Here is a 24,924-nt window from a genome sequence, read left to right on the forward strand (position 1 = left end):
GTGAGGGAGGTAGAGACGGAGAGAGAGGGAGAAGGAGAGAGAGAGGGGTGAGGGAGGTAGAGACGGAGGGAGAGGGAGAGAGAGAGGGGTGAGGGAGGTAGAGACGGAGAGAGAAGGAGAGAGAGAGGGGGATGAGGAAGAAAGGGAGAGATCAGGCCATGGAGTCATGGAAATAGCAACGGATGGAACAGCCACATCCACAATGCAGATAACAAGCATCTAGGTGGATAAGGAACCACTAAGCCAAGTCTAGGTGGATAAGGAACCACTAAGCCAAGTCTAGGTGGATAAGGAACCACTAAGCCAAGTCTAGGTGGATAAGGAACCACTAAGCCAAGTCTAGGTGGATAAGGAACCACTAAGCCAAGTCTAGGTGGATAAGGAACCACTAAGCCAAGTCTAGGTGGATAAGGAACCACTAAGCCAAGTCTAGGTGGATAAGGAACCACTAAGCCAAGTCTAGGTGGATAAGGAACCACTAAGCCAAGTCTAGGTGGATAAGGAACCACTAAGCCAAGTCTAGGTGGATAAGGAACCACTAAGCCAAGTCTAGGTGGATAAGGAACCACTAAGCCAAGTCTAGGTGGATAAGGAACCACTAAGCCAAGTCTAGGTGGATAAGGAACCACTAAGCCAAGTCTAGGTGGATAAGGAACCACTAAGCCAAGTCTAGGTGGATAAGGAACCACTAAGCCAAGTCTAGGTGGATAAGGAACCACTAAGCCAAGACACCCCCAAACAAACTGGACTGGGGCAGATATCCCCCTCCTCCATTGTCCTTTTCAGCAAGGTACCAGCCACTATGTAACCAGGTCAGCTCAGTACAACTTGGCAAAGTAGTGTGTGTTTTCCCTGAGCTTCGGTCAGGGCGGTTTGTACTGTGGTGTGTGTGTGTGTGTGTGTGTGTGTGTTCTTACCGCAGTTAGCGAACTTGAGGGAGAGGACACAGCTGTCATGGAGATGTAGCTGGTATTTCTCAGGCTTGGTGTGGTGGAGCACCTCTACGTTACTGCTCTCCATCCCTACAGCTAACCACTCCCCTGTCGGACAGTATCCCAGAGAGAAGATCTGGAGGAACAGATTGATCTTTAGTAATACATTTGGACTCTGAGTTACATACAATATACTGAGATTATTTATATTTTTTATTTTTTATCAAGGAGCACGTGTATCGCTTAAGTTGGAAAAATGTAGAAACACACAAAGATATTTAGGAGTACAATGAAAAAATATTTGAGTTAATAAAGCTAGAATCCTTCATTTTTCCTAGACGCACTGGTGATCCTAAAGTAAACTTCCTGTTCGCAGAGCAAAACATTTTAGACACATTTGCAAGTAAAATGGTCACACTGTAGAGCCCTGGTTTTGAGGGTTATAAGCCTTACTCAAGGGCACAACGGCAGTAGGTAGCAACTGGGATTTTGATACCAGTGTGTGTGTGTGTGAGAGAGAGCGTACCTGTGAGGTGAAGTCGTGTGTGTGTGTGTGTGTGTGTGTGTGTGTGTGTGTGTGTGTGTGTGTGTGTGTGTGTGTGTGTGTGAGCGTACCTGTGAGGTGAAGTCGTGTGTGTGTGTGTGTGTGTGTGTGTGTGTGTGTGTGTGTGTGTGTGTGTGTGTGTGTGTGAGAGAGCGTACCTGTGAGGTGAAGTCGTGTGTGTGTGTGTGTGTGTGTGAGCGTACCTGTGAGGTGAAGTCGTGCTGCTGTAGTTGCCGTCCCTCTCTCAGGTCCCAGGAACGTACCGTATTGTCCAGACCTCCTGTCCACAGCTTGGTCCCATCGTGAGAGATATCTATACAGCTGGCCCCGTCCGTATGGCCCTGGAACTGCCTGTGAGAAACCAGAAAGGTTCTCTTTTACAAAGCACGTCTGTATAAACCATGTATGTACAGATAATGTATCCTTGGAAACCATGTCTTTACCACTAAACACCTGTAGAGCCACGACACCGACACAACCACAGGTAGTCTAATAATGTCCTCACAGACCATGTCCTAAACCCACTGGTAGTCTAATAATGTCCTCACAGACCATGTCCTAAACCCACTGGTAGTCTAATAATGTCCTTTCAGACCATGTCCTAAACCCACTGGTAGTCTAATAATGTCCTTACAGACCATGTCCTAAACCCACTGGTAGTCTAATAATGTCCTTACAGACCATGTCCTAAACCCTCTGGTAGTCTAATAATGTCCTTACAGACCATGTCCTAAACCCTCTGGTAGTCTAATAATGTCCTTACAGACCATGTCCTAAACCCACTGGTAGTCTAATAATGTCCTTACAGACCATGTCCTAAACCCACTAGTAGTCTAATAATGTCCTTTCAGACCATGTCCTAAACCCACTGGTAGTCTAATAATGTCCTTACAGACCATGTCCTAAACCCACTGGTAGTCTAATAATGTCCTTACAGACCATGTCCTAAACCCACTGGTAGTCTAATAATGTCCTTACAGACCATGTCCTAAACCCACTGGTAGTCTAATAATGTCCTTACAGACCATGTCCTAAACCCACTGGTAGTAATAATGTCCTCACAGACCATGTCCTAAACCCACTGGTAGTAATAATGTCCTTACAGACCATGTCCTAAACCCACTAGTAGTCTAATAATGTCCTTACAGACCATGTCCTAAACCCACTGGTAGTCTAATAATGTCCTTACAGACCATGTCCTAAACCCACTGGTAGTCTAATAATGTCCCCACAGACCATGTCCTAAACCCACTGGTAGTCTAATAATGTCCTTACAGACCATGTCCTAAACCCACTAGTAGTCTAATAATGTCCTTACAGACCATGTCCTAAACCCACTGGTAGAGTGACAAATATGTCCTTACAAACCCCTACCATAAAATCACAGATTTAAATAATAAACCACCATGAAAGCCATACAAAATACCAAACATACAAAACCACCGGTAGTCAACAAAAAATGTCCTTACAATCTATACCTTCTTACAAACCACATGGTGGGACAAGATGGCGCCCGACAGACCCGGTCGCCCTGATTCTAGCTCTCTGTTTTTCAGACATTATTTGCTCAGAACGTTTCTTGTATTATCACCTACCCCTGGAAATAACTTTTGGATATTAGATCAGAGGTCACGCAGCAGAAACTAGACCTCCCTGAGATGGATCCTTTGCCTGAACTTCCCGAAGCAGCTCTACTCAGCCTGGGGGCTGCACCAAAAACGCAGACGCCAGAGAAGAGGTAAGAGTGGGGCCCTAGTCAGACTCAGGTGGCGTGCACTACTAGTGTTACTCACTACATTCAGTCCCTCGACAATAAAGTACACAAGCTCAGGGCGAGGATCTCCTTCCAAAGAGAGACAGGAACTGTAAACATGCTATTTTCAGGTCTCTCCAGAGATGTTTGATCGGGCATTGGCTGGGCTACTCAAGAACATTCAGAGACTTGTCCCGAAGCCACTCATGCGTTGTCTTGGCTGTGTGCTTAGGGTCATTGTCCTGGTTGAAGGTGAACCTTCAACCCAGCCTGAGGTCCAGAGCGCTCTGGAGCAGGTTTTCATCTGTGCTCTGTTCATCTTTGCCTCGATCCTGACTAGTCTCCCAGTCCCTGCCGCTGAAAAACATCCCCACAGCATGATGCTGCCACCACCATGCTTCACCGTAGGGATGGTGCCAGGTTTCCTCCAGACGTGATGCTTGGCATTCAGGCCAAAGATTTCAATCTTGGTTTCATCAGACCAGAGAATCTTGTTTCTCATGGTCTGGGAGTCTTTAGGTGCCTTTTGGCAAACTCCAAGTGGGCTGTCATGTGCCTTTTACTGAGGAGTGGCTTCCCTCTGGCAACTCTACCATAAAGACCTGATTGGCAGAGTGCTGCAGAGATGGTTGTCCTTCTGGAAGGTTCTCCCATCTCTACAGAGGAACACTGGAGCTCTGTCAGAGTGGACATTGGGTTCTTGGTCACCCCCCAATACGACAGTACAAAGACAAAAGTAGAGTCGCAATTCAACGGCTCAGACGCTAGACGTATGTAGGAGGGACTCCAGACAATCACCGATTTATAAAGGGAAAGCAAGAACAACGTAAGTAATTTAAGCATGTTAACCGTTGCAAAGCTGCCGGCCCAGATAGCATCCCAAGCCGCATCCTCAGGGCATGTGGAGAGATTACATTTTCTGAATTCGTCCTGCTAGGTGACCTAAACTGGGACATGCTTAAACCACCTGACCAAGTCCTAAAGCAATGGGACTCTCTAAATCTCTCTCCGATTATCACCAATCCCACAAGATATGACTCCAAACACCCAGAAAAGGCTACTCTTCTCGATATTATCCTCACAAATAATCCTGATCCGTCTGGTGTTTTCTGTAATGAATTTAGTGATCACTGTTTTACAGCCTGTGTTCGTAATGGCTGCTCAGTGAAACGACCTGTCCTGATTTGTCATAGACACTTGCTAAAAAACTTTAATGAGCAAGCCTTCCTTCACGAACTGGCGTCTGTAAATTGGTATAGAATCAGCTTGATCTCCTCTGTCGAAGACGATTGGACCTTCTTTTGATGTTTTCAGTGGTATTGTTAACAAACACGCCCCCATAAAGAAAATGAGAATTAAAAACAGGTTCAGCCCCTGGTTCGACCGTGATCTGGCAGAGTTACTCCACCTCAAGAATTGCATTTGGCGAAAGGCTCAGGACACGTATACTCAGGCTGACTGGCTCTCGTTCAGGCAAATGATAAATAAGTGTACTCAGGCTATCTGGTAGGCCAAGTTAGTTACTTTAAAGAGCAGTTGTCTCTCTGTGGGTCTCACCCCAAGAAGTTCTGGAAAACGGTTAAAGACCTGGAGAATAAACCCTCCTCCTCACAGCTGTCCCTTAATGATGATGATGTGGTTGTTACTGACAAGAAGCACATGGCTGAGCTCTTTAATTACCACTTCATTAAGTCAGGATTCCTATTTGACTCAGCCATGCCTCCTTGCCCGTCCAACATTTCCTCATCTCCCACCCCTTCTAATGCGACTATCCCCGATGCTTCTTCCTCTTTTTCCCCTGCCCCGCTACAAAGTTTCTCCCTGCTGGCGGTCACTGAGTCTGAGGTGCTAAAGGAGCTCCTTAAACTTGACCCGAAAAACATCTGGGTCAGATGGTTTAGACCCTTTCTTCTTTAAGGTCATCACTAAGCCTATCTCCAACCTTTTGAACCTGTCTCTCCTTTCTGGGGAGGTTCCCATTGCTTGGAAGGCAGCCACAGTTCATCCTTTATTTAAAGGGAGAGATCAATCTGATCCTAACTGTTACAGGCCTCTATTTTGCCCTGTTTATCAAGTGTGTTGGAAAAACCTGTCCATAATCAACTGACTGGCTTTCTTGATGTCTATAGTATTCTCTCTGGTATGCAATCTGGTTTCCTCCCGGGTTATGGATGTGTCACTGCAACCTTAAAGGTCCTCAATGATGTCACCATTGCCCTTGATTCTAAGCGATGTTGTGCTGCTTTTTGTATTGACTTGGCCAAAGCTTTAGATACGGTAGACCATTCCATTCTTGTGGGCCGGCTACGGAGTATTGGTGTCTCTGAGGGGTCTTTGGCCTGGTTTGCTAAACTACCTCTCTCAAAGAGCGCAGTGTATAAAGTCAGAACATCAGCTGTCTCAGCCACTGCCTGTCACCAAAGGAGTACCCCAAGGCTCGATCATAGGCCCCAGGCTCTTCTCAATTTACATCAACAACATAGCTCAGGCAGTAGGAAGCTCTCTCATCCATTTATATGCAGATGATACAGTGTTATACTCAGCTGGCCCCTCCCTGGATTTTGTGCTAAACGCTCTACAACAAATCTTTCTTCGTGTCCAACAAGCTTTCTCTGCCCTTAACCTTGTCCTGAACACCTCCAAAACAAAGGTCATGTGGTTTGGTTAGAAGAATGCCCCTCTCCCCACCGGTGTTATTACTACCTCTGAGGGTTTAGAGGTTGAGGTAGTCACCTCATACAAGTATTTGGGAGTATGACTAGACGGTACACTATCCTTCTCTCAGCACATATCAAAGCTGCAGGCTAAAGTTAAATCTAGACTTGGTTTCCTCTATCGTAATGGCTCCTCTTTCACCCCAGCTGCCAAACTAACCCTGATTCAGACGACCATCCTACCCATGCTAGATTACGGAGACGTAATATATAGATCGGCAGGTAAGGGTGCTCTCGAGCGGCTAGATACTCAACCCTGCACCTTAGAGACTACTGCCCTATGTACATAGAATCATTGAACACTGGTCACTTTAATAATGTTTACATACTGGTTTACCCACGTCATATGTATATACTGTATTCTAGTCAAGGTCTGTCCTATATAACTACTACTGTCCACTTCATATGTATATACTGTATTCTAGTCATGGTTCATCCTAAATAATTTATAAACTTAAAAATCTGGATTATGTATGAATTGTTTTTCATTATTGCTAGATATTATTACTGCACTGTTGGAACTAGAAACACAAACATTGAGCTGCACCTGCGACAACATCTGCAAGTCTGTGTATGCGACCAATAAACCTTGGTTTGTTGTGCTCAGAAACCCCCACATACCAGTAGAAGCCACATCCCCAACCATTCCATCTTCTCCTACCTGACGAGAGTCTGGTTGTGCAGGTCCCAGACGGCGATGTTCCCATCGCTGCAACAGGAGAAACAGACCTTGGCGTCTGGGGAGATGGCGAGGGCGTAGCAGGCCGGGGCGGAAGACGTCAGCTCAGCCTTGATACGAGGCGTCTGGGAGGCCAGATCCCAGATGGTTAAAGTACTGGCCTCTCCTCCTACGATGAGGGTACGACCGTCGGGGAGCAGCTTACAGGAACGGATGTAGTTATCCCTGTTCTGGTAGACAGAGGGAACAGACTAATCAATACACGCTTTGGACACCACAGGATCAGGCCTGAGGTTCTAGCGACAGACAGACAGACAGACAGACAGACAGACAGACAGACAGACAGACAGACAGACAGGCAGGCAGGCAGGCAGGCAGGCAGGCAGGCAGGCAGGCAGGCAGAGTCAGAGAGTCAGACAGAGTCAGAGAGTCAGACAGAGAGTCAGACAACAGGACAGACAGACAGAGAGTCAGACAACAGGACAGACAGACAGAGAGACAGACAACAGGACAGACAGACAGAGAGACAGACAACAGGACAGACAGACAGAGAGACAGACAACAGGACAGACAGACAGACAGACAGACAGACAGACAACAGGACAGACAGACAGACATAGAGTCAGACAGAGAGTCAGACAGACAGAGAGACAGACAACAGGACAGACAGACAGAGAGACAGACAACAGGACAGACAGACAACAGGACAGACAGACAGAGACAGACAACAGGACAGACAGACAGACAGACAGACAGACAGACAGACAACAGGACAGACAGACAGACAGACAGACAGACAGACAACATGACAGACAGACAGAGACAGACAGACAGACAGAGGGAACATTCATTGTATTTCTACCATCGTAGTAAACATATCTAGACTGTAGCAGTGAAAAGTGGTGCTGTTTGGTTGGTTATTAAGGCCATGTTAAGGTCAAGGGTTCCATTCCCACTCAAGGATCACACATACACAAACTAAAATGACTTAGATCAAAGTAAACAAGTGAAGTAGTAGCAACAACAGCAGTATTAAGATATTCCATAGTATTATATAGTATTATATAGTATTATGTAGTATAATATAGTATTATATAGTTTAATATAGTATAATATAGTATTATATAGTATTATATAGTATAATATTGTCCTCACCAGACAGTCGAGTTGTGACACCGGACTCTTGTTGACTGGCTGGTGTCCCAGATATTATATAGTATTATATAGTATTATATAGTATAATATTGTCCTCACCAGACAGTCTAGTTGGGAGACAGGACTCTTGTTGACTGGCTGGTGTCCCAGATATTATATAGTTTTATATAGTATTATATAGTATTATATAGTATAATATAGTATTATATAGTATTATATAGTTTTATATAGTATTATATAGTATTATATAGTATAATATAGTATTATATAGTTTTATATAGTATTATATAGTATAATATAGTATAATATTGTCCTCACCAGACAGTCTAGTTGAGAGACAGTACTCTTGTTGACTGGCTGGTGCCCTAGATATTCCATAGTATTATATAGTATTATATAGTATTATATAGTATAATATTGTCCTCACCAGACAGTCTAGTTGTGACACAGGACTCTTGCTGCCCGGCTGGCTGATGTCCCAGATCTTGACACAGCCCTTCCCTCCCGTGTAGACGTGTCTGGTTGGATTGGAGATGGTGACGGCACATACCACCTCGCCGTGGCTCAGCGTGTTGATCTGACGGGCGTGCCGGGGGATCCCCGGGCCTATCAGGGCGTCCGGAGGGAACGGCACCGGCTGCATCTGGCCGTCCGCACTCACGTGGAAGGAGTAGGCTCTGGCGGATGAGACATAGGCTCTCGTTAGTACTGCTGGGTAGTGTTCATTTGGTACCAAATGGAAGAAAACGGACTGAAACAGGAAGGGACTCCCTGGAGTTATCTAATAACAAACACTCATTTTAGCTTTCCTTTGCAAGAGGTTTTGTTACGGTAATGAACATGACCCCGATGATTGTTATTCTAAGAGATAAGTAGTGTAGGACTGAAGGACTTCATCTAAGACAGACAGAGAGGCAGACAGGGAGAGAGAGAAACAGACAGGGAGAGAGCGAGCGAGAATGAAAGAGAGACAGACAGAGAAAGACAGAGAGACAATCAGGACAGAGAGACAGTCAGCCAGAGAACCAGAGAGAGAGACAGACAGAGAGACAGTCAGCCAGAGAGCCAGAGAGAGAGACAGACAGAGAGACAGTCAGCCAGAGAGAGAGACAGACAGAGAGACAGTCAGCCAGAGAGCCAGAGAGAGAGACAGACAGAGAGACAGTCAGCCAGAGAGCCAGAGAGAGAGACAGACAGAGAGACAGTCAGCCAGAGAGACAGTCAGCCAGAGAGCCAGAGAGAGAGACAGACAGAGAGACAGTCAGCCAGAGAGCCAGAGAGAGAGACAGACAGAGAGACAGTCAGCCAGAGAGCCAGAGAGACAGACAGAGAGACAGACAGACTAAGAGCAGAACCCAGAGCGTGTAAGGTACTTACGGTTTCCCTCCAGATATGGAGGTGTGACTGGCTGGAAGACCTGGTCTCATGTGGGGATGAGGATCAAAACCCTGCAACAGAACAACACAACATGACCTACACAACATACTACTTACATAACATACCGAGTAGCCTTGCGGAGAAGCAGGCGTCCCTACATGGAAAGCCTGGTGAAGTCAATGGTACAAAGTAGATAGAGGTGGGTGGAAACCCTGTTCAAATCGGTAACGCCTAGCAACACATCAAACCAATCAAATGCCTTGCGTGGGTGGAGCTCCAAAGGTGCCCACTCATAATGTGTTCAAACAGAGAAGGTGTGATGCCTTCATCAGATGGGTGTTGGGTATAGACCTCATCAGATGGATGTTGGGTATAGACCTCATCAGATGGATGTTGGGTATAGACCTCATCAGATGGATGTTGGGTATAGACCTCATCAGATGGATGTTGGGTATAGACCTCATCAGATGGATGTTGGGTATAGACCTCATCAGCTGGATGTTGGGTATAGACCTATTCAGATGGATGTTGGGTATAGACCTCATCAGATGGATGTTGGGTACAGACCTCATCAGATGGATGTTGGCTATAGACCTCATCAGCAGGATGTTGGGTATAGACCTCATCAGATGGATGTTGGGTATAGACCTCAGATGGATGTTGGGTATAGACCTCATCAGATGGATGTTGGGTATAGACCTCATCAGATGGATGTTGGGTATAGACCTCATCAGGTGGATGTTGGGTATAGACCTCATCAGATGGATGTTGGGTATAGACCTCGTCAGCTGGATGTTGGGTATAGACCTCATCAGATGGATGTTGGGTATAGACCTCATCAGATGGATGTTGGGTATAGACCTCATCAGGTGGATGTTGGGTATAGACCTCGTCAGGTGGATGTTGGGTATAGACCTCGTCAGATGGATGTTGGGTATAGACCTCGTCAGCTGGATGTTGGGTATAGACCTCATCAGATGGATGTTGGGTATAGACCTCATCAGATGGATGTTGGGTATAGACCTCAGCAGATGGATGTTGGGTATAGACCTCGTCAGCTGGATGTTGGGTATAGACCTCATCAGATGGATGTTGGGTATAGACCTCATCAGAAGGATGTTGGGTATAGACCTCATCAGATGGATGTTGGGTATAGACCTCATCAGATGGATGTTGGGTATAGACCTCATCAGATGGATGTTGGGTATAGACCTCGTCAGCTGGATGTTGGGTATAGACCTCATCAGATGGATGTTGGGTATAGACCTCATCAGATGGATGTTGGGTATAGACCTCAGCAGATGGATGTTGGGTATAGACCTCAGCAGATGGATGTTGGGTATAGACCTCATCAGATGGATGTTGGGTATGGACCTCATCAGATGGATGTTGGGTATGGACCTCATCAGATGGATGTTGGGTATAGATCTCCTCAGATGGATGTTGGGTACAGACCTCATCAGATGGATGTTGGGTACAGACCTCATCAGATGGATGTTGGGTACAGACCTCATCAGATGGATGTTGGGTATAGACCTCGTCAGATGGATGTTGGGTATAGACCTCGTCAGATGGATGTTGGGTATAGACCTCATCAGATGGATGTTGGGTATAGACCTCATCAGATGGATGTTGGGTATAGACCTCAGCAGATGGATGTTGGGTATAGACCTCGTCAGCTGGATGTTGGGTATAGACCTCCTCAGATGGATGTTGGGTATAGACCTCCTCAGATGGATGTTGGGTATAGACCTCCTCAGATGGATGTTGGGTATAGACTTCATCAGCTGGATGTTGGGTATAGACCTCATCAGATGGATGTTGGGTATAGACCTCATCAGATGGATGTTGGGTATAGACCTATTCAGATGGATGTTGGGTATAGACCTCATCAGATGGATGTTGGGTATAGACCTCATCAGCAGGATGTTGGGTATAGACCTCATCAGATGGATGTTGGGTATAGACCTCATCAGATGGATGTTGGGTATAGACCTCATCAGATGGATGTTGGGTATAGATCTCATCAGATGGATGTTGGGTATAGATCTCATCAGATGGATGTTGGGTATAGACCTCATCAGATGGATGTTGGGTATGGACCTCATCAGATGGATTTTGTGTATAGACCTCAGATGGATGTTGGGTATAGACCTCATCAGATGGATGTTGGGTATAGACCTCATGAGATGGATGTTGGGTACAGACCTCATCAGATGGATGTTGGGTATAGACCTCATCAGATGGATGTTGGGTATAGACCTCATCAGATGGATGTTGGGTATAGACCTCAGCAGATGGATGTTGGGTATAGACCTCGTCAGCTGGATGTTGGGTATAGACCTCCTCAGATGGATGTTGGGTATAGACCTCCTCAGATGGATGTTGGGTATAGACCTCATCAGATGGATGTTGGGTATAGACCTCGTCAGATGGATGTTAGGTATAGACCTCATCAGATGGATGTTGGGTATAGACCTCAGCAGATGGATGTTGGGTATAGACCTCGTCAGATGGATGTTGGGTATAGATCTCATCAGATGGATGTTGGGTATAGACCTCATCAGATGGATGTTGGGTATGGACCTCATCAGATGGATTTTGTGTATAGACCTCAGATGGATGTTGGGTATAGACCTCATCAGATGGATGTTGGGTATAGACCTCATCAGATGGATGTTGGGTACAGACCTCATCAGATGGATGTTGGGTATAGACCTCGTCAGATGGATGTTGGGTATAGACCTCGTCAGATGGATGTTGGGTATAGACCTCGTCAGATGGATGTTGGGTATAGACCTCGTCAGATGGATGTTGGGTATAGACCTCAGCAGATGGATGTTGGGTATAGACCTCGTCAGATGGATGTTGGGTATAGACCTCGTCAGATGGATGTTGGGTATAGACCTCATCAGATGGATGTTGGGTATAGACCTCATCAGCTGGATGTTGGGTATAGACCTATTCAGATGGATGTTGGGTATAGACCTCATCAGATGGATGTTGGGTACAGACCTCATCAGCAGGATGTTGGGTATAGACCTCATCAGATGGATGTTGGGTATAGACCTCATCAGATGGATGTTGGGTATAGACCTCATCAGATGGATGTTGGGTATAGATCTCATCAGATGGATGTTGGGTATAGATCTCATCAGATGGATGTTGGGTATAGACCTCATCAGATGGATGTTGGGTATGGACCTCATCAGATGGATTTTGTGTATAGACCTCAGATGGATGTTGGGTATAGACCTCATCAGATGGATGTTGGGTATAGACCTCATGAGATGGATGTTGGGTACAGACCTCATCAGATGGATGTTGGGTATAGACCTCATCAGATGGATGTTGGGTATAGACCTCATCAGATGGATGTTGGGTATAGACCTCAGCAGATGGATGTTGGGTATAGACCTCGTCAGCTGGATGTTGGGTATAGACCTCCTCAGATGGATGTTGGGTATAGACCTCCTCAGATGGATGTTGGGTATAGACCTCATCAGATGGATGTTGGGTATAGACCTCGTCAGATGGATGTTGGGTATAGACCTCATCAGATGGATGTTGGGTATAGACCTCAGCAGATGGATGTTGGGTATAGACCTCAGCAGATGGATGTTGGGTATAGACCTCGTCAGCTGGATGTTGGGTATAGACCTCATCAGATGGATGTTGGGTATAGACCTCCTCAGATGGATGTTGGGTATAGACCTCCTCAGATGGATGTTGGGTATAGACCTCCTCAGATGGATGTTGGGTATAGACCTCATCAGCTGGATGTTGGGTATAGACCTCATCAGCTGGATGTTGGGTATAGACCTCATCAGATGGATGTTGGGTATAGACCTCATCAGCTGGATGTTGGGTATAGACCTATTCAGATGGATGTTGGGTATAGACCTCATCAGATGGATGTTGGGTACAGACCTCATCAGCAGGATGTTGGGTATAGACCTCATCAGATGGATGTTGGGTATAGACCTCATCAGATGGATGTTGGGTATAGACCTCATCAGATGGATGTTGGGTATACATCTCATCAGATGGATGTTGGGTATAGATCTCATCAGATGGATGTTGGGTATAGACCTCATCAGATGGATGTTGGGTATGGACCTCATCAGATGGATTTTGTGTATAGACCTCAGATGGATGTTGGGTATAGACCTCATCAGATGGATGTTGGGTATAGACCTCATCAGATGGATGTTGGGTACAGACCTCATCAGATGGATGTTGGGTATAGACCTCATCAGATGGATGTTGGGTATAGATCTCATCAGATGGATGTTGGGTATAGACCTCAGCAGATGGATGTTGGGTATAGACCTCGTCAGCTGGATGTTGGGTATAGACCTCCTCAGATGGATGTTGGGTATAGACCTCCTCAGATGGATGTTGGGTATAGACCTCCTCAGATGGATGTTGGGTATAGACCTCCTCAGATGGATGTTGGGTATAGACCTCATCAGATGGATGTTGGGTATAGACCTCATCAGCTGGATGTTGGGTATAGACCTCATCAGATGGATGTTGGGTATAGACCTCATCAGATGGATGTTGGGTATAGATCTCATCAGATGGATGTTGGGTATAGATCTCATCAGATGGATGTTGGGTATAGACCTCATCAGATGGATGTTGGGTATGGACCTCATCAGATGTATGTTGTGTATAGACCTCAGATGAATGTTGGGTATAGACCTCATCAGATGGATGTTGGGTATAGACCTCATCAGATGGATGTTGAGTATAGACCTCATCAGCTGGATGTTGGGTATAGACCTCATCAACTGGATGTTGGGTATAGACCTCATCAGATGGATGTTGGGTAAAGACCTCATCAACTGGATGTTGGGTATAGACCTCATCAACTGGATGTTGGGTATAGACCTCATCAGATGGATGTTGGGTATAAACCTCATCAGATGGATGTTGGGTATACACCTCATCAACTGGATGTTGGGTATAGACCTCATCAACTGGATGTTGGGTATAGACCTCATCAACTGGATGTTGGGTATAGACCTCATCAGCTGGATGTTGAGTATAGACCTCATCAGCTGGATGTTGGGTATAGACCTCATCAGATGGATGTTGGGTATAGACCTCATCAGATGGATGTTGGGTATAGACCTCATCAGATGGATGTTGGGTATAGACCTCATCAGATGGATGTTGGGTATACATCTCATCAGATGGATGTTGGGTATAGATCTCAGAGGGATGTTGGGTATAGACCTCATCAGATGGATGTTGGGTATGGACCTCATCAGATGTATGTTGTGTATAGACCTCAGATGAATGTTGGGTATAGACCTCATCAGATGGATGTTGGGTATAGACCTCATCAGATGGATGTTGAGTATAGACCTCATCAGCTGGATGTTGGGTATAGACCTCATCAGCTGGATGTTGGGTATAGACCTCATCAACTGGATGTTGGGTATAGACCTCATCAACTGGATGTTGGGTATAGACCTCATCAGATGGATGTTGGGTAAAGACCTCATCAACTGGATGTTGGGTATAGACCTCATCAACTGGATGTTGGGTATAGACCTCATCAGATGGATGTTGGGTATAAACCTCATCAGATGGATGTTGGGTATACACCTCATCAACTGGATGTTGGGTATAGACCTCATCAACTGGATGTTGGGTATAGACCTCATCAACTGGATGTTGGGTATAGATCTCAGATGGATGTTGGGTATAGACCTCATCAGATGGATGTTGGGTATGGACCTCATCAGATGGATTTTGTGTATAGACCTCAGATGGATGTTGGGTATAGACCTCATCAGATGGATGTTGGGTATAGACCTCCTCAGATGGATGTTGGGTATAGACCTCCTCAGATGGATGTTGGGTATAGCCCTCAGCTGGATGTTGGGTATAGACCTCATCAGATGGATGTTGGGTATAGACCTCATCAGATGGATGTTGGGTATAGATCTCATCAGATGGATGTTGGGTATAGATCTCATCAGATGGATGTTGGGTATAGACCTCATCAGATGGATGTTGGGTATGGACCTCATCAGATGGATGTTGTGTATAGACCTCAGATGAATGTTGGGTATAGACCTCATCAGATGGATGTTGGGTATAGACCTCATCAGATGGATGTTGAGTATAGACCTCATCAGCTGGATGTTGGGTATAGACCTCATCAGCTGGATGTTGGGTATAGACCTCATCAGATGGATGTTGGGTATAGACCTCATCAGATGGATGTTGAGTATAGACCTCATCAGATGGATGTTGGGTATAGATCTCATCAACTGGATGTTGGGTATAGACCTCATCAGATGGATGTTGAGTATAGACCTCATCAACTGGATGTTGGGTATAGACCTCATCAGATGGATGTTGAGTATAGACCTCATCAACTGGATGTTGGGTATAGACCTCATCAACTGGATGTTGGGTATAGACCTCATCAGATGGATGTTGGGTAAAGACCTCATCAACTGGATGTTGGGTATAGACCTCATCAACTGGATGTTGGGTATAGACCTCATCAGATGGATGTTGGGTATAAACCTCATCAGATGGATGTTGGTTATAGACCTCATCAACTGGATGTTGGGTATAGACCTCATCAACTGGATGTTGGGTATAGACCTCATCAACTGGATGTTGGGTATAGACCTCATCAGCTGGATGTTGAGTATAGACCTCATCAGCTGGATGTTGGGTATAGACCTCATCAGCTGGATGTTGGGTATAGACCTCATCAGATGGATGTTGGGTATAGACCTCATCAGATGGATGTTGAGTATAGACCTCATCAGATGGATGTTGAGTATAGACCTCATCAGATGGATGTTGGGTATAGACCTCATCAACTGGATGTTGGGTATACATCTCATCAGATGGATGTTGGGTATACATCTCATCAGATGGATGTTGGGTATAGATCTCATCAGATGGATGTTGGGTATAGACCTCATCAGATGGATGTTGGTATGGACCTCATCAGAGGATTTTGTGTATAGACCTCAGATGGTGTGGGTATAGACCTCATCAGATGGATGTTGGGTATAGACCTCATCAGATGGATGTTGGGTACAGACTTCATCAGATGGATGTTGGGTATAGACCTCATCAGAAGTATGTTGGGTATAGATCTCGTCAGATGGATGTTGGGTATAGACCTCGTCAGCTGTTTGTTGGGTATAGACCTCGTCAGCTGGATGTTGGGTATAGACCTCCTCAGATGGATGTTGGGTATAGACCTCATCAGCTGGATGTTGGGTATAGACCTCATCAGATGGATGTTGGGTATAGACCTCATCAGATGGATGTTGGGTATAACCTCTCGATGGATGTTGGGTATAGATCTCATCAGATGGATGTTGGGTATAGACTCATCAGAGGGATGTTGGGTATGGACCTCATCAGATGGATGTTGGGTATAGACCTCAGATGAATGTTGGGTTAGAGACCTCATCAGATGGATGTTGGGTATAGACCTCATCAGATGGATGTTGAGTATAGACCTCATCAGCTGGATGTTGGGTATAGACCTCATCAGTGTGTTGGTATAGACCTCATCAGATGGATGTTGGTATAGACCTCATCAGATGGATGTTGAGTATAGACCTCATCAGATGGATGTTGGTATAGATTCTCAACTGATGTTGGGTATAGACCTCATCAATGGATGTTGGTATAGACCTTCATCAACTGGATGTTGGGTATAGACCCTCATCAGATGGATGTTGAGTATAGACCTCATCAACTGGATTTGGGTATAGACCTCATCAACTGGATGTTGGGTATAGACCTCATCAGATGGTTTTGGGTAAAGACCTCATCACTGGATGTTGGGTATAGACCTCATCAACTGGATGTTGGGTATAGACCTCATCAGATGGGATGTTGGGTATAAACCTCATCAGATGGATGTTGGGTATAGACCTCATCAACTGGATGTTGGGTATAGACCTCATCAACTGGATGTTGGGTATAGACCTCATCAGCTGGATGTTGGGTATAGACCTCTATCAGCTGATGTTGAGTATAGACCTCATCAGCTGGATGTTGGGTATAGACCTCATCAGCTGGATGTGGGTACAGACCTCATCAGATGGATGTTGGGTATAGACCTCATAGATGGATGTTGGGTATAGATCTCATCAGATGGATGTTGGGTATAGACTCAGATGGTGTTGGGTATAACCTCGTCAGCTGGATGTTGGGTATAGACCTCCTCAGATGGATGTTGGGTATAGACCTCATCAGCTGGATGTTGGGTATAGACCTCATCAGATGGATGTTGGGTATAGACCTCATCAGATGGATGTTGGGTATAGACCTCATCAGATGGATGTTGGTATAGATCTCATCAGATGGATGTTGGGTATAGATCATCATGGATGTTGGTATAGACCCATCAGATGGATGTTGGGTATGGACCTCATCAGATGGATGTTGTGTATAGACCTCAGATGAATGTTGGGTATAGACCTCATCAGATGGATGTTGGGTATAGACCTCATCAGATGGATGTGAGTATAGACCTCATCAGCTGGATGTTGGGTATAGACCTCATCAGCTGGATGTTGGGTATAGACCTCATCAGATGGATGTTGGGTATAGACCTCATCGATGGATGTTGGTATAGACCTCATCAGATGGATGTTGGGTATAGATCTCATCAACTGGATGTTGGGTATAGACCTCATCAGATGGATGTTGAGTATAGACCTCATCAACTGGATGTTGGGTATAGACCTCATCAGATGGATGTTGAGTATAGACCTCATCAACTGGATGTTGGGTATAGACCTCATCAACTGGATGTTGGGTATAGACCTCATCAGATGGTGTTGGGTAAAGACCTCATCAACTGAGGTTGGGTATAGACCTCATCAACTGGATGTTGGGTATAGACCTCATCAGATGGATGTTGGGTATAAACCTCATCAGATGGATGTTGGGTATAGACCTCATCAACTGGATGTTGGTATAGACCTCATCACTGGATGTTGGGTATAGACCTCATCACTGGATGTTGGGTATAGACCTCATCAGCTGGATGTTGAGTATAGACCTCATCAGCTGGATGTTGGGTATAGACCTCATCAGCTGGATGTTGGTATAGACCTCATCAGCTGGATGTTGGGTATAGACCTCATCAGATGGATGTTGGGTATAGACCTCATCAGATGGATGTTGGGTATAGACCTCATCAGATGGATGTTGGGTATAGACCTCATCAACTGGATGTTGGGTATAGACCTCATCAGGTGGATGTTGAGTATAGACCTCATCAGATGGATGTTGGGTATAGATCTCATCAACTGGATGTTGGGTATAGACCTCATCAACTGGATGTTGGGTATAGACCTCATCAACTGGATGTTGGGTACAGACCAACTTCTGGATAGTTTTTCCTGCAGGTTTTCTTCCATTTTCTGCAATGTTGCAAACTAGCATACGTAACATCTCTCCAAAATGTTTCCTATCTGGTCGTAAAACAGTGACGAACATAATGCTTCTACGGGCTTGTGGGTGGGAGGGTTCTTGACAGGTAACATCCAATAAAAACGTAGCTGCTGGAATCTAACATTTTTGGCTCAAACAAAATTCTCTACACCTCCAAAAAAGGAGGCGCGATTTTAGAGATTTTAGCAACACGCGACTATCTATAGTAAACACCTCTACGATTAACTCACTAATACCTCTACGGTTAACTCACTAATACCTCTACGATTAACTCACTAATACCTCTACGATTAACTCACTAACACCTCTACGGTTAACTCACTAATACCTCTACGGTTAACTCACTAATACCTCTACGGTTAACTCACTAATACCTCTACGGTTAACTCACTAATACCTCTACGGTTAACTCACTAATACTCTACGTTAACTCACTAAACCTCTACGGTTAACTCACTAATAACTCTACTACGGTTAACTCACTAATACCTCTACGGTTAACTCACTAATACCTCTACGGTTAACTCACTAATACCTCTACGGTTAACTCACTAACACCTCTACGATTAACTCACTAATACCTCTACGGTTAACTCACTAATACCTCTACGATTAACTCACTAACACCTCTACGATTAACTCACTAATACCTCTACGGTTAACTCACTAATACCTCTACGATTAACTCACTAACACCTCTACGATTAACTCACTAATACCTCTACGATTAACTCACTAATACCTCTACGATTAACTCACTAATACCTCTACGATTAACTCACTAATACCTCTACGATTAACTCACTAATACCTCTACGATTAACTCACTAATACCTCTACGATTAACTCACTAACACCTCTACGATTAACTCACTAACACCTCTACGGTTAACTCACTAATACCTCTACGGTTAACTCACTAATACCTCTACGGTTAACTCACTAATACCTCTACGGTTAACTCACTAATACCTCTACGGTTAACTCACTAACACCTCTACGATTAACTCACTAATACCTCTACGATTAACTCACTAACACCTCTACGATTAACTCACTAACACCTCTACGATTACACTACACTCCGATTAACTACCACTACCTCGATTAACTCACTAATACCTCTACGATTAACTCACTAACACCTCTACGATTAACTCACTAATACCTCTACGATTAACTCACACAAACCCACACCGAGATAGATACGACCGCTAGTTATCCGCGGCGTGTAGTATATCTCACCATGGGTGATCGTCCGTACGCGGCGGCGGCAACGCTCATCTGAGGAGAGATGTGTAGCCCGGCGTAGACACCAGGGCTGGTCAGACCTCCGTTCATCTCATGGTGGTGACCCATCATAACGAAGGGAGGGTACAGGGGAGTCCTCAGGGCTGGGGCCGCTGGAGAGGAGAATTACCATCATATTACTGTTGATGTGATGAAAATACAGTATATTTGGCAAATATATAATGTCATGCCAATAAAGCACTGAAAATGAACCCGAGGTGAAGAGAAACAAAAGATAGAAGTAGAGACAGAGAGAGGTGGAACACATTACTATTTAATACACCCAGGTCACAGCAGAGAACACATTACTATTTAATACACCCAGGTCACAGCAGAGGACAGAGAACACATTACTATTAAATACACCCAGGTCACAGCAGAGGACAGAAGACACATTACTATTAAATACACACAGGTCACAGCAGAGGACACATTACTATTAAATACACCCAGGTCACAGCAGAGGACAGAACATTACTATAAATACACCCAGGTCACAGCAGGGAACACATTACTATTAAATACACCCAGGTCACAGCAGAGGACACATTACTATTAAATACACCCAGGTCACAGCAGAGGACACATTACTATTAAATACACCCAGGTCACAGCAGAGAACACATTACTATTTAAATACACCACGGTCACAGCAGAGGCAGGGACACATTACTATTAAATACACCCAGGTCAAAGCAGAGGACACATTCATTAAATACACCCAGGTCCAGCAGAGGACACATTACTATTAAATACACCCAGGTCACAGCAGAGGACAGAGGACACACTTACTATTAAATACACCCATCACAGCAGAGGACACATTACTATTAATACACCCAGGCACAGCAAGGACAGAGGACACATTACTATTAAATACACCCAGGTCACAGCAGAGGACACATTACTATTAAATACACCCAGGTCACAGCAGAGGACACATTACTATTAAATACACCCAGGTCACAGCAGAGAACACATTACTATTAAATACACCCAGGTCACAGCAGAGGACAGAGGACACATTACTATTAAATACACCCAGGTCACAGCAGAGGACAGAGGACACATTACTATTAAATACACCCAGGTCACAGCAGAGGACACATTACTATTAAATACACCCAGGTCACAGCAGAGAACAGAGGACACATTACTATTAAATACACCGGTCACAGCAGAGACAGAGGACACATTACTATTAAATACACCCAGGTCACAGCAGAGAACAGAGAACACATTACTATTAAATACACCCAGGTCACAGCAGAGGACAGAGGACACATTACTATTAAATACACCCAGGTCACAGCAGAGGACAGAGAACACATTACTATTAAATACACCCAGGTCACAGCAGAGAACACATACATTAAATACACCCAGGTCAGCGGGACACTTACATTAAATACACCCAGGTCACAGCAGAGGACACATTACTATTAAATACACCCAGGTCACAGCAGAGAACACATTACTTTAATACACCCAGGTCACGCAGAGGACAGAGACACATACTATAAATACACCCAGGTCACAGCAGAGAACACATTACTATTAAATACACCCAGGTCATCAGCAGAGAACCATTATATTAAATACACCCAGGTCACAGCAGAGGACACATTACTATTAAATACACCCAGGTCACAGCAGAGGACACATTACTATTAAATACACCCAGGTCACAGCAGAGGACACATTACTATTAAATACACCCAGGTCACAGCAGAGGACAGAGGACACATTACTATTAAATACACCCGTCCACGCAGAGGACACATTACTATTAAATACACCAGGTCACAGCAGAGGACACTTACTATTAAATACACCCAGGTCACAGCAGAGGACACATTACTATTAAATACACCCAGGTCCCAGCAGAGAACACTTACTATTAATACACCCAGGTCACAGCAGAGGACAGAGGACACATTACTATTAAATACACCCAGGTCACAGCAGAGGACAGAGGACACATTACTATTAAATACACCCAGGTCACAGCAGAGGACACATTACTATTAAATACACCCAGGTTACAGCAGAGGACACATTACTATTAAATACACCCAGGTCACAGCAGAGGACAGAGGACACATTACTATTAAATACACCCAGGTCACAGCAGAGGACACATTACTATTAAATACACCCAGGTCACAGCAGAGGACACATTACTATTAAATACACCCAGGTCACAGCAGAGGACACATTACTATTAAATACACCCAGGTCACAGCAGAGAACACATTACTATTAAATACACCCAGGTCACAGCAGAGGACAGAGAACACATTACTATTTAATACACCCAGGTCACAGCAGAGGACACATTACTATTAAATACACCCAGGTCACAGCAGAGGACAGAAGACACATTACTATTAAATACACCCGGTCACAGCAGATACACATTACTATTAAATACACCCAGGTCACAGCAGAGGACAGAGGACACATTACTATTAAATACACCCAGGTCACAGCAGAGGACACATTACTATTAAATACACCCAGGTCACAGCAGAGGACAGAGGACACATTACTATTAAATACACCCAGGTCACAGCAGAGGACACATTACTATTAAATACACCCAGGTCACAGCAGAGGACAGAGAACACATTACTATTAAATACACCCAGGTCACAGCAGAGGACAGAGAACACATTACTATTTAATACACCCAGGTCACAGCAGAGGACAGACGACACATTACTATTAAATACACCCAGGTCACAGCAGAGGACAGAGGACACATTACTATTAAATACACCAGGTCACAGCAGAGGACAGAACCATTACTATTAAATACACCCGGTCACAAGCAGAGGACACATTACTATTAAATACACCAGGTCACAGCAGAGGACACATTACTATAAATACACCCAGGTCACAGCAGAGGCACATTACTATTTAATACACCCAGGTCACCAGCAGAGGACAGAGGACACATTACTTAAATACACCCAGGTCACAGCAGAGGACACATTACTATTAAATACACCCAGGTCACAGCAGAGAACACATTACTATTAAATACACCCAGTTCACAGCAGAGGACAGAGAACACATTACTATTTAATACACCCAGGTCACAGCAGAGGACAGAGAACACATTACTATTTAATACACCCAGGTCACAGCAGAGGACAGAGGACACATTACTATTAAATACACCCAGGTCACAGCAGAGAACACATTACTATTAAATACACCCAGGTCACAGCAGAGAACACATTACTATTAAATACACCCAGGTCACAGCAGAGGACACATTACTATTAAATACACCCAGGTCACAGCAGAGGACACATTACTATTAAATACACCCAGGTCACAGCAGAGAACACATTACTATTTAATACACCCAGGTCACAGCAGAAGACAGAGGACACATTACTATTAAATACACACAGGTCACAGCGGACCTAACTAGGCAAGTAAGTTAAGAACATAGCGGTACCTATGGAGGTACCTATGGAGGAGCGGTACCTATGGAGGAGCAGTACCTATGGAGGAGCGGTACATATGGAGGAGCAATACCTACGGAGCAGTACCTATGGAGGAGCGGTACCTATGGAGGTACCTATGGAGAAGCGGTACCTATGGAGGAGCAATACCTACGGAGCAGTACCTATGGAGGAGCAGTACCTATGGAGGAGCAGTACCTGTGGAGGAGCGGTACCTATGGAGGAGCGGTACCTACGGAGGAGCGGTACCTATGGAGGAGCAATACCTATGGAGGAGCGGTACCTATGGAGGAGCGGTACCTATGGAGGTACCTATGGAGGAGCGGTACCCATGGAGGAGCAGTACCTATGGAGGAGTGGTACCTATGGAGGAGAGGTACCTATGGAGGTACCTATGGAGGAGCGGTACATATGGAGGAGCATGTACCTATGGAGGAGCGGTACTTATGGAGGAGCGGTACCTATGGAGGTACCTATGGAGGAGCGGTACCTATGGAGGAGCAGTACCTATGGAGGAGCGGTACCTATGGAGGAGCGGTACCTATGGAGGAGCAGTACCTATGGAGGTACCTATGGAGGAGCGGTACCTATGGAGGAGCTGTACCTATGGAGGAGCGGTACCCATGGAGGAGCGGTACCTACGGAGGAGCGGTACCTACGGAGGAGTGGTACCTATGGAGGAGCGGTACCTATGGAGGAGCAGTACCTATGGAGGAGCGGTACCTACGGAGGAGCGATACCTATGGAGGGGCGGTACCTATGGAGGGAGGAGCGGCACCTACGGAGGAGCGGTGCCTATGGAGGAGCGGTACCTACGGAGGAGCGGTACCTATGGAGGAGTGGCTCCTGTGGAGGAGCGGTACCTACGGAGGAGCGGTACCTATGGAGGAGCGGTACCTATGGAGGTGCGGTATCAATGGAGGAGCGGCACCTAAGGAGGAGTGGCTCCTGTGGAGGAGCGGTACCTACGGAGGAGCAGTACCTACGGAGGAGCGGTACCTATGGAGGAGCGGTACCTACGGAGGAGCGGTACCTATGGAGGAGTGGCTCCTGTGGAGGAGCGGTACCTACGGAGGAGCAGTACCTACGGAGGAGCGGTACCTATGGAGGTGCGGTATCAATGGAGGAGCGGCACCTAAGGAGGAGTGGCTCCTGTGGAGGAGCGGTACCTACGGAGGAGCAGTACCTACGGAGGAGCGGTACCTATGGAGGAGCGGCACCTAAGGAGGAGCGGCGCCTACGGAGGAGCGGCGCCTATGGAGGAGCGGTCCCTAAGGAGGAGCGGTACCTATGGAGGAGCGGTACCTACGGAGGAGTGATACCTATGGAGGGGCGGTACCTATGGAGGGAGGAGCGGCACCTACGGAGGAGCGGTGCCTATGGAGGAGCGGTACCTATGGAGGAGCGGTACCACTCGGAGGAGCGGTACCTATGGAGGAGTGGCTCCTGTGGAGGAGCGGTACCTACGGAGGAGCAGTACCTACGGAGGAGCGGTACCTATGGAGGTGCGGTATCTATGGAGGAGCGGCACCTAAG

The 24,924-nt window shown here is 45.6% G+C and overlaps 1 protein-coding gene across 1 annotated transcript in view; it reads right to left on the bottom strand.

Annotated features, from left to right (window-relative positions):
• Positions 1-24,924, bottom strand: part of LOC120041338 (transducin-like enhancer protein 3-B) — a gene marked incomplete at its 5' end in the record, with an annotated part of 75,200 nt that overhangs the window by 2,004 nt on the left and 48,272 nt on the right. Inside the window, 6 exons of the mRNA XM_038986277.1 lie at positions 918-1,068; positions 1,680-1,827; positions 6,605-6,852; positions 8,205-8,454; positions 9,155-9,225; positions 19,862-20,019. Of these exons, the coding sequence (XP_038842205.1) occupies positions 918-1,068; positions 1,680-1,827; positions 6,605-6,852; positions 8,205-8,454; positions 9,155-9,225; positions 19,862-20,019 (1,026 nt within the window). The remainder of the gene's footprint in view (positions 1-917; positions 1,069-1,679; positions 1,828-6,604; positions 6,853-8,204; positions 8,455-9,154; positions 9,226-19,861; positions 20,020-24,924) is intronic.

Source organism: Salvelinus namaycush, unplaced genomic scaffold (assembly GCF_016432855.1).
Source record: "Salvelinus namaycush isolate Seneca unplaced genomic scaffold, SaNama_1.0 Scaffold444, whole genome shotgun sequence".
Classification (NCBI taxonomy): Eukaryota; Metazoa; Chordata; class Actinopteri; order Salmoniformes; family Salmonidae; genus Salvelinus; species Salvelinus namaycush.